The following is a 12,634-nucleotide window of genomic DNA, read 5'->3' on the forward strand; positions in this document are numbered from 1 at the left end:
ATTCAGTTTCCCATATCCAGAACAGGGAATGATAACTTTCCTCTGTATTCAGGAATCAAAAGACTAGTGTGTGCACGGACAAGAGGGTGGTCTGCAGAGTGATTTGGTGGCAAAGTAACAGAGTAATGAAACCACAGTGTATTGTTAAGAGACAGTATTACAGAGAATGACTTTCTGTGAGGTATAAATTCTAATGTTAACATCATTCCATATGTTGGGTAATGAAAAACTGACTTTTTGAGGGATGTGATAATTTTTTAAGATTTGAAAATCTCAAGACATGTGACCCTTAGATTATGTTGGGTTTTCCTACTCTTGTCTTCACTTGTTAACCTTATGAAAACAAAATTCATTTAAGTCACTAAGTACTAACATTACTGACTCCTCTTGGTAGCTGGTTTGATGGGAGTTACAATGTGAAAGTAGAAGTTGAAAATGAAGAGGGATGTGATTGAAGCTCTAAAACGTAGCGAGCACACTTAAGATGATTATATATAGTAATTGCTTTTATTTCTGTTTTCTCATACTTTAGTCTTTCAGTATAGCTGCCCATTTCTACCTCCTTGTAAATCTTTTATTTAGAAACCTAGGCTAACTTTGGTGCCATTGAACTTATGTCCCCTGCTACCTAGCTGATGTGGACAAGATCTTCTCATTACCATTCATTTCCCATTTGAATCCAAGACACCTACAGTCAGTGTGAGGATAGTATCTCCGTCTGCTGAGCCAATTGCTTCTAATTTCTAAGTCCGTGACCTCTTTTTCTCTTTGTTCTTAACAGAAGGCTACATCCAACATACTCCTTACAGAAACAAGTACATTGAAACTACCCTTTCTCAGAGATTTATGAGGGTGTGGGCTCTTATAGAATCTGACCATAGAATCTATGTTTTATTCCATTAAGTCACCCAAGGTAACTCCCCTAACCACTAGGTAAAAGGATAAATGAGAAATTATAAAATAATGGTTTCTTTGTTTTTGCTTTTATTTGCTTTTTAAGCTTTTTACATTAATATGGGATATTGCTCAGCTCTTTTAGTGTGTAGGAATTCCTACTCATCTTTAAGTATTTTCGTTTTTATACTAACACCCAAAATGCTTTAAATTATCCTTTTCCTCCATAGGCATTTGGCACAAACCAAGAGGATTATGCAAGTTACATTATGAATGGTATTATCAAATGGGGTGATCCAGTTACACGAGTTCTAGAAGATGGGGAGCTGCTGGTTCAGCAGACTAAAAATAGTGACCGCACACCACTGGTTAGCGTCCTTTTGGAAGGTGAGAAAGAATGAGCAGATGGCATTAAAAGCAAAAAACAAAACAAAACAAAACAAAACCCCCCAAAAACTAAAACCCCACTTTTAGAAAGTTATTTAGCACATTCCAGAAAAATGAAATATTTTCTATTCTAAATCTATTCATGATCTAAAAATAGTGATCTAGTCTATGTAACAATATTGTGTGTAAATGAAAATTTTCTTGGGGTAGAATGTCACTGATGAATGATAGCAACTAGTTTTCTTGTGGGATAATATCTAAATTTCTGTTACTTACTAGACTGTATGCTACCACAGAGTACTTGAGTCAATTAAATAACTGTCCACTGAGTGCTATGTTATGTAATAGACTATATGATAGCACATAGTACTCAATTCAATTAAATCAGTATTCATTGAGTAAAATGCTTTAGGCATTGAACTGGTTGCTGGAGATACAAGGACACAGAACTCGGTCTGATCACAAAGAAAAGACATGTAAACAAATTCTTAACTACAGTATATGTGTGTAAATGGGTGTGTGAATGCAAGTCACTTTGCCCAGGGATGATCAAAGAAAGTGAAGGATAGTGTTTAATTTAAACTTTGAAGGATTAGTTAGGATTTTACCAAGTAGACAGAAAAGCAGGGACATTCTATTCACTAGTTACTTGTTTACAGTTATGATTAGTACAACAGAAAGGTTTGTTGAGTCCACATGACAGAGGGATCTAACTCCTTCCAAAGTCTGGGAGTGAGGGCCTCCTAAAACCCATTAAGCCAAGACCTGAAGGATGAGGAGAAGCTGGCCCAGCAGAGTAATTGGGGAAGGTGTTCTGGGTAGAGGGAGCAGCAGGTGAAAGAGGCCTGGGGAGGAAGGGGATTGAAACAGATAGGGGCATTGGCTAGACATGAAACTAAAGGAGTAGACAGGAGCCAGTTGGTACACAGTCTTGTAGACCATATTGAAGATTCAGTCTCTGAGGGACAATAGAAGCCATTTGTAGGGCTTTACGCAGTGAAGTGACATGGTAAGATTTGTATTTTCAAAACATTATGAGTGCTTCATGGTAGAGAATAGATTGGAGGGTGAGAAAAGATACAGGAGAAACCAATGGTTAGAAGCAGTTGCATTAACGCAACTTAATGAAAGCTGATTGTGGTTTAAAGTTACATAGGGTAGGGGCTCCCGGGTGGTTCAGTCGGTTAAGTGTCTGCCTTTGGTTCTGGTCATGTCCCAGAGTCCTGGGGATGGAGCCCCGTGTTGGGAAATCCCTGCTCAGCAGGGAGCCTGCTTCTCCCTCTGCCCCTCACCCTACTTTTTTTTTTTTTTACGATTTTATTTATTTGACAGATCACAAGTAGGCAGAGAGGCAGGCAGAGAGAGAGAAGGGAGGAAGCAGGCTCCCCGCTGAGCAGAGAGCCCGATGCGGGGCTCGATCCCAAGACCCTGAGATCATGACCTGAGCTGAAGGCGGAGGCTTTAACCCACTGAGCCATCCAGGCTCCCCAGCCCCTCACCCTACTTGTGCTCTCTCTTATCTCTTTCTCTCTCAAATAAATGAGACTTCATTATTATTATTAGTTATTAATCACAATTAAGGAAACATTCTTTGAACTGTTATTTGCTGATCACTCTTCTGGCACTTTACACTTATCTTATTTAAACCCCACTTTAATCCTCTGAGGGCATATGCTTCCGTTTGGCCTATTTGGTAAATAGGGAAGCTAAACTTAGAAATATTAAGTAACTAGATTGAATATGGGGAAGTGTTATTAAGTATAACCGCCAGGTTTCTCGTATACATCACCTGGTAAATGGTGCTATTTGCTAAGATTGGGAATACTGGTGAAGAAGCAGATTTCAGGAAGAAAAACTATGAGTTCAGTTTTGGATATGTTGAGTTTGAGGTTCCTATAAGATAATTCAATTGGGAATATTAACAGCCCATTGGATATGTGGGCTCAGAAGAGAGGCCTGGCTGGCAGTAACATTCATGAGTTGTCTGTATATATAGACTGTTGTTGAATCCATGGGAGTTGGGTAAGGTGGCTTACAGGAGGGGTGTAAGTTGAGAAGAAGAGGGGGCCTAGAACTGATCTCTGAGATATGTCAACATTTAAAAACCAAGTAGAGCAGGAAGAGTAGACAAAGGAGACTGAGCAAGAGGTAAGAGGGAGAGAAAGAGAAGGAGCTCTTGCAGAAGTCAAGAGAAGTATTTTTAAAAAGAGGAGTTATCCATTGTATCAAATATTCCTAAGAAGCCAACAGGTAAAATATCTGTTGAATTTGGTGACCTAGAGATCATTGGTGACCCAGATGGGAGCCTGGTTCCGTGTAATGGCAGGGGAAGCCAGAGGGTTTGTTTGAGGATGGAGGGAAAATGAAAAGTGAAGGGGGCCAGTGCAGAAAATTGTTTGAGTAGTTCCATTTTGAAGGGAGAAGAAGGAGTGATGTTGAGGGGTGTGAGTCCAGAAAGAGTTTTTTGCTTTGTTTATTCAACTGTTAGGTAGACTAGAGCATGCTGAAATGCTGTTGGACAGACTGTAGGGAAGAGGAAGAGATGGAACAAATGGGGAAGAGGATGTAGAGAGTGTCAAGTTCCTGAGAAGATGGACAGGAATAATTGGTTGGTTCATGGATGGAACAGGGACTCATCTTCCATTTCACAGAAGGGAGAGAGGAAATGTCCAGAGACAGTTAAGTTTACAGATTTGGTTGCCTTTGTGAGAAGGCCTGACTAAATCTTTAAAATTTTAGCGTTTTAAGGCACATTTGCTTCTATAAGGCAGCTTTTCCCTGCCCGCAATGTCATCTCATAAAAAGATCATATTTTTTTGTTAGACCTATGATTTGTTGGAACTCATAACGTGAGTATGGATATGCATTTGAACGCATTCTGTTTCTTTTTAAGAAACAAAACCCTTGCATTTTATGTATTTAGCCTGAAGTTTGAAAGATTATGACTGTGAGAAAGAAGGAAGGAATGTATTTCATCATACCTTTGAGAAATGCTAATCAGTTCATTAAGTTTAGTTGCTAATAAATAAGAGAAAACATGTCTGCTATAAAATTGTGTCAGGAAATGTTAATGAGCTACTAGTTGAGACCTCAGTACATTGTGGATAAACGTTTAAACTTGTTTTATTCCCTTTTGCTTAGGTTGGCTTTTTTCCCCTGACTTGCTCCTATCTTTGCACAGGCCCTCCTCATAGTGGGAAGACTGCTCTGGCCGCGAAGATTGCAGAGGAATCCAACTTCCCCTTCATCAAGATCTGTTCTCCTGATAAGATGATTGGCTTTTCTGAGACAGCCAAGTGTCAGGCCATGAAGAAGGTATCAAGATTTTTACTTTCATTTTAATCTCCAATCTCTTAGATACGGGTGTGTACACATGTACCTCTGTATCGATCTTTGTACATGTATATATGTAAAAGCCATAGCAACTATGTTCTCAAGTGGAGTTAGATTATCAGCAGAATTGGGGGGGAAACAGTGACTGTGTTTTAGGTACATTTAACTTTGTAATACGTTCCTTTTTTTTTTTTTTTTTAAATGAACATATAATGTATTATTTGTTTCAGAGGTACAGGTCTGTGATTCATCAGTCTGTAATGCATTCTTATTAACATTTCTTTATCTTCCAAATTATGGATTTTTTAAAAGATTTTATTTATTTGAGAGAGAGAGCCTGAGAGAGCATGAGTGTGGGGAGGGGCAGACAGAAAGGGAGAATCAGACTCCCTGCACAATAGGAAGCCTGGTTTGGGGCTCGATCCTGGGATCATAAGATCATGACCTGAGCCGAAGGCAGACGCATAACTAACTGAGCCACCCAGCCGCCCCCAAATTTTGTTTTGTTTAATACATATTACAGTTAATTTTTATTTCTTAGGTTTGTATTGACTCAACTGAAAGAAAGATAAAGTTAAAAGTATTTGAATAGAGGGGCCCTTGGGTGGCTCAGTCAATTGAGCATCCCATTCTTGATTTCTGCTCAGGCCACGATCTCAGGGTCCTGGGATTGAACCCTGCGTTGGGCTCTGCTCTCAGTGCAGAGTCTTCTTGGACCTCTCCCTTTGCTCCTCCCCTTGTTCACATTCTCTCTCTCTCTGTCAAATAAATAAATAAAATCTTTAAAAATAAAAGTATTTGAGTGGAACAAATTCATTTAGGATTTTTTTTTTTTAAGATTTTATTTATTTGACAGACAGATCACAAGTAGGCAGAGAGGCAGGCAGAGAGAGAGGGGGAAGAAGGTTCTCTGAGAGCCTGATGCCGGGCTCGATCCCAGGACCCTGGGATCATGACCTGAGCCGAAGGCAGAGGCTTTAACCCACTGAGCCACCCAGGTGCCCCTAGGATTTTTTTTTTAATCAGTGTACAGAATCACAGTGTTTGGGGTCAATTAGGTTGACTACATAGTTTGGGAAAGAACAGAGGTACATCATTGGAAAGATAGTCTCAAAACCCCTACAAAGGGATGGTGGTCTATTAGGACAGTCAGAGTCTGCTTGGCAAGTTAGTGCAGTCCTCATCCTTCTTCCTTTCTCTGAATGCCGTGTGTCACCTTCTTAATGCAGCTGCTTTGAACCATCAGTGAAAGAGCAACAGAGAATAGAATCTTAGAGCTGAAAGGACTCTAAGACCCTCTGGTCCATCTCTCCTACATTCAAACAAATGCCGTGTATGGCTTCTAGGATAGTAAGTGGCTGCTCTTTAAAAACAACCAAAGTCACTGATGAAAATGTAGTGACCGTTTCATGTCCCTTGGTAGCTTGTGTTCCCAGTGATACTCTGATTTGGTATACTCCCAGGCAGTGAAGAAATTTTTTTTTTTTTTATCTAGTTGAAGTATTTCTTTTACTTAAATCTGATTTTTTCATGCTTGATCTTTCTTAGCTATGAGAATCAGAATCCAAGAAAAGAACTTTGAGGATTGAGGTGCTGCCTATAAAGACAACTCCAGAGTTCTTTAAACTTGCTCTTGGGCCCCCACTTTATAAAGATGGAGGGTACAGTGTCTTTAGTTTGTTGTTGTGTTTTTTTTTTTTTTTAAGGGAAGAGACTGCAGAGGAAAGATGATATTTTAAAAGAAGTAGTTTCCCAAAAAATGTAAGTTTGAGAGGCTAGCTTCTTGTTTGGTGAGATGGCAGAAGATTGTTCAAGTAGCATGCTTGAAATGGATGGAGGGGGCCCGAGCTTGAACCAGGATTCGTGTCCTGTGCACTGTAGCATCAAGGTAAATATTCTGTGGGGCGCCTGATGGCTCAGTTGGTTAAGCGTCTGCCTTTGGCTCAGGTCATGATCCCAGGCTCCCCGGCCAGTGGGGAGTCCGCTCATCCCTCTCTCTCCCCCTCTGCGCCGCCTCCTGCTTGTGCTCTCTCTCTTACTTGCTCCCGCTCAAAAGAAAATAAAACCTTTGAAAAAAGGTAAATATTCTGTGTGAAAGTCTTTGAAGTTAGTGTGAAAGAGAGGGAAATGTTGCCAGACAGAAAAAGAACTTAAATATCACAGTCCGTTTATTCTGTGTCCGAGGTGAAACCAGTAGTAGCTCTCCTGGGGAATATCTAGACAGAATCACTAGAACCAGTAACTTCCCTAATGTAGGTGGGGGTGGCTTTTCTTTGTTTTTTGGGGTTTTTTTTCTCCCCCTCTAAAGGGAACCTAAACAACTTCTTATGGTGAAACTTTAAATAATAGCCCTTGGAATCTGTAGCCATCGAATGTAGCATTTAATTGAACAGCTAATTCTGTTCGTATTTCCATAACCCCATCCATTCCTCGTACGGGTTCTGAAGTAGTCGTCTCCTTTGCAGATGGTAAATTACTCCATTGCTTTTCCCCAGCTGCCAGCTGCTACCTCAGATGTACTCGGAGATGTGGGTGGAATGGTCCTAGTTTTTCTATAAAGTTTTAAAAAAGCACTTTAGGCTCCTCCAGATCAAAGCTGCTTTGCAAGTGTGAGATATTATCATTTTTATTATTTTAATCTCTTGCAAATTGACTTGAGGGGGGAAGGTAATATGTGCTGGGTTTAGAGGCTTAAATGGTTAAATTAATGGCTTAATAACTTATGATTTAATCTTTAAATTGTTAAAGCCTTTCAAGGTAGAGTTTTAGATGAGTGGAAGGCTAAGGAATAGAAAAATAAGTGTCTATACAAGCTTATTCAAAATTGTTCTGATTCATGATTCACTGTCTGCATCATCCATGCACCCTTAAAGTTACAAAAATTATTTCCATGTCACCGGTATAATAAATTTGTATTAGACTTTTTTATTTTCTCTGGAAAAAAAAAATGTTATCCCCTGAAACTAAAGTACATACAGGAGCAGAGAAAAGAATGAAGCATAGGTGTCTTAGAAATATATTAGAAATATTGCAAAATCTTTCCCTGCAAATAGTTTTCACATTGTTGCCTAATGATAGGTTGACAAAGCCTGCGGGCTCAAACCAGTCTAAAGGTGCTAAGTCTTCCAAGCTGCTTTTGAAAATGAAATATAAATGCCATTCCTCAGTACTTCTAGTCTACCTCCCACTGCTGTTCTCTTCCCTTCATTTTTAGTGTTAGGATGGGAAGATATTTTTTCTTTTTTTTTTTTCAGAGCACAAATAATTTGTACTTTTTTTTTTTTAATCAATTCTGGAAAGACATTTTTTCCCTTTTAAATGCTGCTCTTCCCCAAAGATGCAGCTTTTCTAATCACACACACACAAAAAGAACACACAGAAGGAAAAAAAAAAAAGGAGTCTATATTTGTCCTTCAGTTTTCTTCTGTACTCAGATACACACACACACTCACACACACATACACATACACACACACACACACACTCACACATACATTGGGGATCACATTGGATATACCGTTTTATTTATTTATTTATTTATAAAGATTTTATTTATTTATTTGACAGAGAGAAATCACAAGTAGATGGAGAGGCAGGCAGAGAGAGAGAGAGAGAGAGAGGGAAGCAGGCCCCCCGCTGAGCAGAGAGCCCGATGCGGGACTCGATCCTAGGACTCCGAGATCATGACCTGAGCCGAAGGCAGCGGCTTAACCCACTGAGCCACCCAGGCACCCGGATATACCGTTTTAAACCTGCTTTTTTCACTTAATATATTATGGGTTTTTTTTTTTTTTGGTGTCATTAAAATGTATCTCAGTATTATATTAATAGCTGTATAATATTTGTTTAAACATTCCCCCTTTGCATTCAGTTTGTTTCCAGGTTTTTTCACGATTAAATATAATATTCTGTAGAACCACCAAACTTGGGAAATCACTACTCCCCATTTTCTTAATAGATTTTTCTTTCTTTTTTTAAGGATTTATTTATTTATTTCATTTGACAGACAGAGATCACAAATAGGTAGAGAGAGAGAGAAGAGGAAGCAGGCTCCCCGCTGAGCAGAGAGCCCGATGCAGGGCTCAATCCCAGGACCCTGGCATCATGACCTGAGCCGAAGGCAGAAGCTTTAACCCACTGAGTCACCCAGTTGTGCCCCCTTACTAGGTTTTTCTTTCTAAGAGTAGCATCATATTTTAAGGGCTGAGAACTTGGGCTTAAGTCTCAAATAGATCTGTCTTTGTTTCCCAGCTCTACCACACTTACCAGGTCTTGCAGTCACTTAACCTATAAGCCTCTGTTATGTCTCTTATGAAATGAAGATAATATTTAGAATTAAGTGAGATGACAATCTATGTAAAGTATCATGCAGTGCCTTGGGATATCATATGAGCTCAATAAAGTGTAGTGGTTATTTTTACATATCATTATTACTGTATATACATTTCCTACAGAATTAGGTTTGCTAAAGTTAAAAACATTAACATTTTGAAGATTTTTGATAAATATTGGTATCAAAACTCTTATGTAAAAATACTGCTGATTTCTACAGTCTACATCTTCGAAAAGTTATACCAGTTTACACTCACAATCCCATCATGTGAGTGTCCATTGCCTTGGACTCTCACTGACACTTGATGTTATTAAAATATTTTTTTTGCAAGGGCACCTGGCTGGCTCAGTCAGTGGAGCATGTACCTCTTGGTCTCAGGGTTGTGGGTTCAAACTCCGTGTTGGGTGTAGAGATGCCTTAAAAATAAAATCTTTTAATAATTTATTAAAATATTTCTTGCCAATTCGAGAGGCAATAGATTAGCATTTAAAATTATTTCTTCAGCTACATTTTAATGACTAAGTGCTCGAGTTAAAAGATTTTTTAAGTGTTTTGTAGTGGCAATAGTTCGTGATACTCAGAAATATGATAGTTTCATATAACTTTAGCACATTAATTTTTGTTAAAGAGAGGTGGTCTGATTTGTTGCCTCATAGAACGAGCATCTTTATGTACCATTTTATTACTTAAACCAAGAGGGAAGAGTTTTTGTTAGTAGAGAGGGTCGTTCAGCTTGCATTAATGAGTATCTTAGATTTAATTGTAATTAAGCTATTGCTTCTTGTTCACATATGGGTGATGCTAAAATACATGAAAGTAGTTTATTTTCAATTAATTTAAATTTTACCTTGTACTTCTCTTAATTTGCTTAATAAATCCTTTCTCCTTGGATGAACTCCTCAACACTGCCATTATCCTCACATTGTGGGGTGGGCAGGGTGGAGATACCATATGTTCCATTAAGATGTTTGAAGTGTTTACAGATCTTCTTCTCTCCCATTTTATGTTTGTTTCCCAGCTCCATTCTATTTTTAAATTTTAGTTCCTTTATCCATATTCACAAGTGTATTTTTTAAAAATCTATTTTACTAGTTCTTTAGTGGCATTTTTAAAAAATCTATTTTACTAGTTCTATTAGTGGCATTACATGAACAAAACAGTAGAGTTTGATTTTAACTAATGACCAAATCTTGATGCTTCCTGAGTACACAATCAGTACAGAGATGAAATAGAACAGTCCGATGTGTCTGAACTGTTTGAACAAAATTAAGTAGGAATATCTGTGATCTATAAAACTATACCCATTAATAACATAATATAGTCTTGTTTTTAAAGGACTGAAAATTAATGGAAGAAATTTTCCTTTCCACTAGCTTTGCAAGAAGGAAATAATCTTCTTTGAATATCCTCCTGTAAATCCCACTGCAAATTGTAGTCTGTACAGAACAGAATCATGGTGCCTAATCCTCCTCTTTTCATGGTTTAGTCCATACAAAGAGCAGAGCTGGAAATTGGATCTTTTGACAGCAGTTACTAAGCAACAGAATTTGGATGTTTTTGGTTAACATCCTAATATATCATGTAGCTGATTTGTCGAAGTTTGTGCATGTATTAACTGAGACAAGTGGACACTCCGGAAGTGACTACTGGTCCCCGTATGACTGGGGGGGGGGGGGGGGGGGGCGCGTGTTGTTTTGTTTAATACACTTTGTCTTCTGGCGTTTATATCTCTTTGGCACACAAAGGAGGATGGTGCAACCTTTAGGAGAACTTTCAGACTTTGTGACTTTTTATATTATTAAGAATATCCTACTTTGGGGTTTGTGTTATGTGAAAAATGAAGGAATTTTTCCTGAAAAGCAGGAAGAACAAATGAAGGATTTTTAAGGTCATTCCAGGAAGCTTTAGTACTTTGCCAAAAGTTTAGGTCCACTTCCTGAGGCAGTTTCATTAGAAGACAGCTAATGTTTGCTTGGTCTACTCCCAAGTTATTTTTAGAAACTAGAGATTATTACTGATAGCACCGATTTGAATTTGCTCATTTACGTTTTTATATGCTACCAAATATGATTAGGGTATGCTTTCAACTAATTGCTGACAGATTTACTGCATTAGGGATTTTCTAAGTCATCAGATTCGTACTGTCATCAGATTCCTACTAAGTACTTCACGCCAACCACTTCAGAACTGAGATGAACTCTTTCAGCCCCAGAAGAACCGGAGAATTTGGCTTCACCTACCTCAGAGCACTAATGAGGTTATAGAAAATGGAGGATGGAATCCACTTAGAACACGCTTTGCTGTGGTTTGTGATTCTGAAAGGCTGGGATTAACATGGAGCGAATGCTGGCGCGTTCCCATTTGTATTCACGTAGACTCCAGAACCGGCAGCTGCTGCCCCTCCCGTGCACACAGGTGGCTCCCGGCTTGTCTGTAGATTCCAGGAGTGGGCTTGGTGCCTGCAGCGCTTGCAGTGTCCTTGAGGGCCATACTCAGACCTGCCCCAGCCCCTGTGTGGCAGGAGCCCCGCACCTCCCTTTGCACAGAGTGTGCATAGTGCAGCCGGCATGTTCTCGCCTTCAGCTCAGGCTCCTCGTGTTTCAGTTTGTCTCCTGTGACCTAGTACCTACCTTTGCACAGGAGACGTGGTACCAGAGAGCAGAAATAGACTGTGGGATTCTGTGTGTTGTAGAGATACTATTCATCTTCTAGAATAGACCTCTCATTATGTCCATGTTCACTGGGGCCACTCTTTCACCCACTTTTTCTTCCTTTAGTTCTTCGGATTCTTTTTCTTTAGCCTTCTCTTTCAGACTTCTCCCCAGGCTCTGAGACTATCTATACTGATCATTTTACCTGCCCTACAGGAAGCAGCCCAATAGAACTTAGGTGACCAGACATTCCAATTTGTCTGAGCAGTCCTGGTTTTTACCTGTTGTTCCAGAATGATTATTAACAGCGGCCCCCTTTCAGGTGTCTGGGTTTGCATGATAACTACTTACCTGATCCCCAACGGATAACCTCCTCAACAAGAAAGTCCTAAGTGGCATACATTTATCTTACTAAATGAGAGGATCTAAATTAATTTTTAAATAAATTTTGTAAAAATTAAATTTAAAAATTTAAATTTAAATTTAAATTTAAAAATTTAATTTTTAAAGAGTCTTCGACGTAAAATTTAAATTTAATTTTTAAAGAGTCTTCGACGTACAGCCCCCAGCTCCAGCTGCAGCCAGTCTGCCTAACTGTCCTTCGGCGTCATTCGATCAAGAGCTGGCTCTCTCTGTGCCGGGCGCTCTTAGGAGGGGCAGGTTTGGCACATCAGAGCGGGCAGTTTGTACAATTGTATTTTTTCTGCATCTTTCTTTCTGGTACCTCTCCTCCTTTTTGCGTTTAGCTATCTAGAGGTGCGGTAGAACTTCCCAGGTCACTGTGTAAATCTCTCACTTAGAGATTCACCTGGCAGCTAATCACATGTACTTGGCCATCAAGTCTGAGTGTCCCCTCAGTGAACATCGGACTAGGGCCGGGCCCCGGGAGTGAGGAGCAGAAGGGGCTGAGGAGTGGGCTGAAAACAAGGATCCAGAGGAAGAGTGGTGACCTTACATTACACTAGTGACTCGGTGAGGTAAAGAATTACGTGTGTAAGAAAAAGGGGTGTGTGTATTTAAATTAGAGTCAAGTCGC

General features: G+C 39.4%; 1 protein-coding gene across 2 annotated transcripts in view; it reads left to right on the forward strand.

Moving 5' to 3' along the window:
- NSF (N-ethylmaleimide sensitive factor, vesicle fusing ATPase) overlaps positions 1-12,634 on the forward strand; it is a 148,783-nt gene that overhangs the window by 99,914 nt on the left and 36,235 nt on the right. For both annotated transcript variants that reach the window (XM_059378751.1, XM_059378750.1), the window contains exons 14-15: positions 1,125-1,281; positions 4,463-4,596. In XM_059378751.1, coding sequence (XP_059234734.1) covers positions 1,125-1,281; positions 4,463-4,596 — 291 coding nt within the window. The remainder of the gene's footprint in view (positions 1-1,124; positions 1,282-4,462; positions 4,597-12,634) is intronic.

The sequence above is a fragment of the Mustela nigripes genome, chromosome 16 (assembly GCF_022355385.1).
Source record: "Mustela nigripes isolate SB6536 chromosome 16, MUSNIG.SB6536, whole genome shotgun sequence".
NCBI lineage: Eukaryota > Metazoa > Chordata > Mammalia > Carnivora > Mustelidae > Mustela > Mustela nigripes.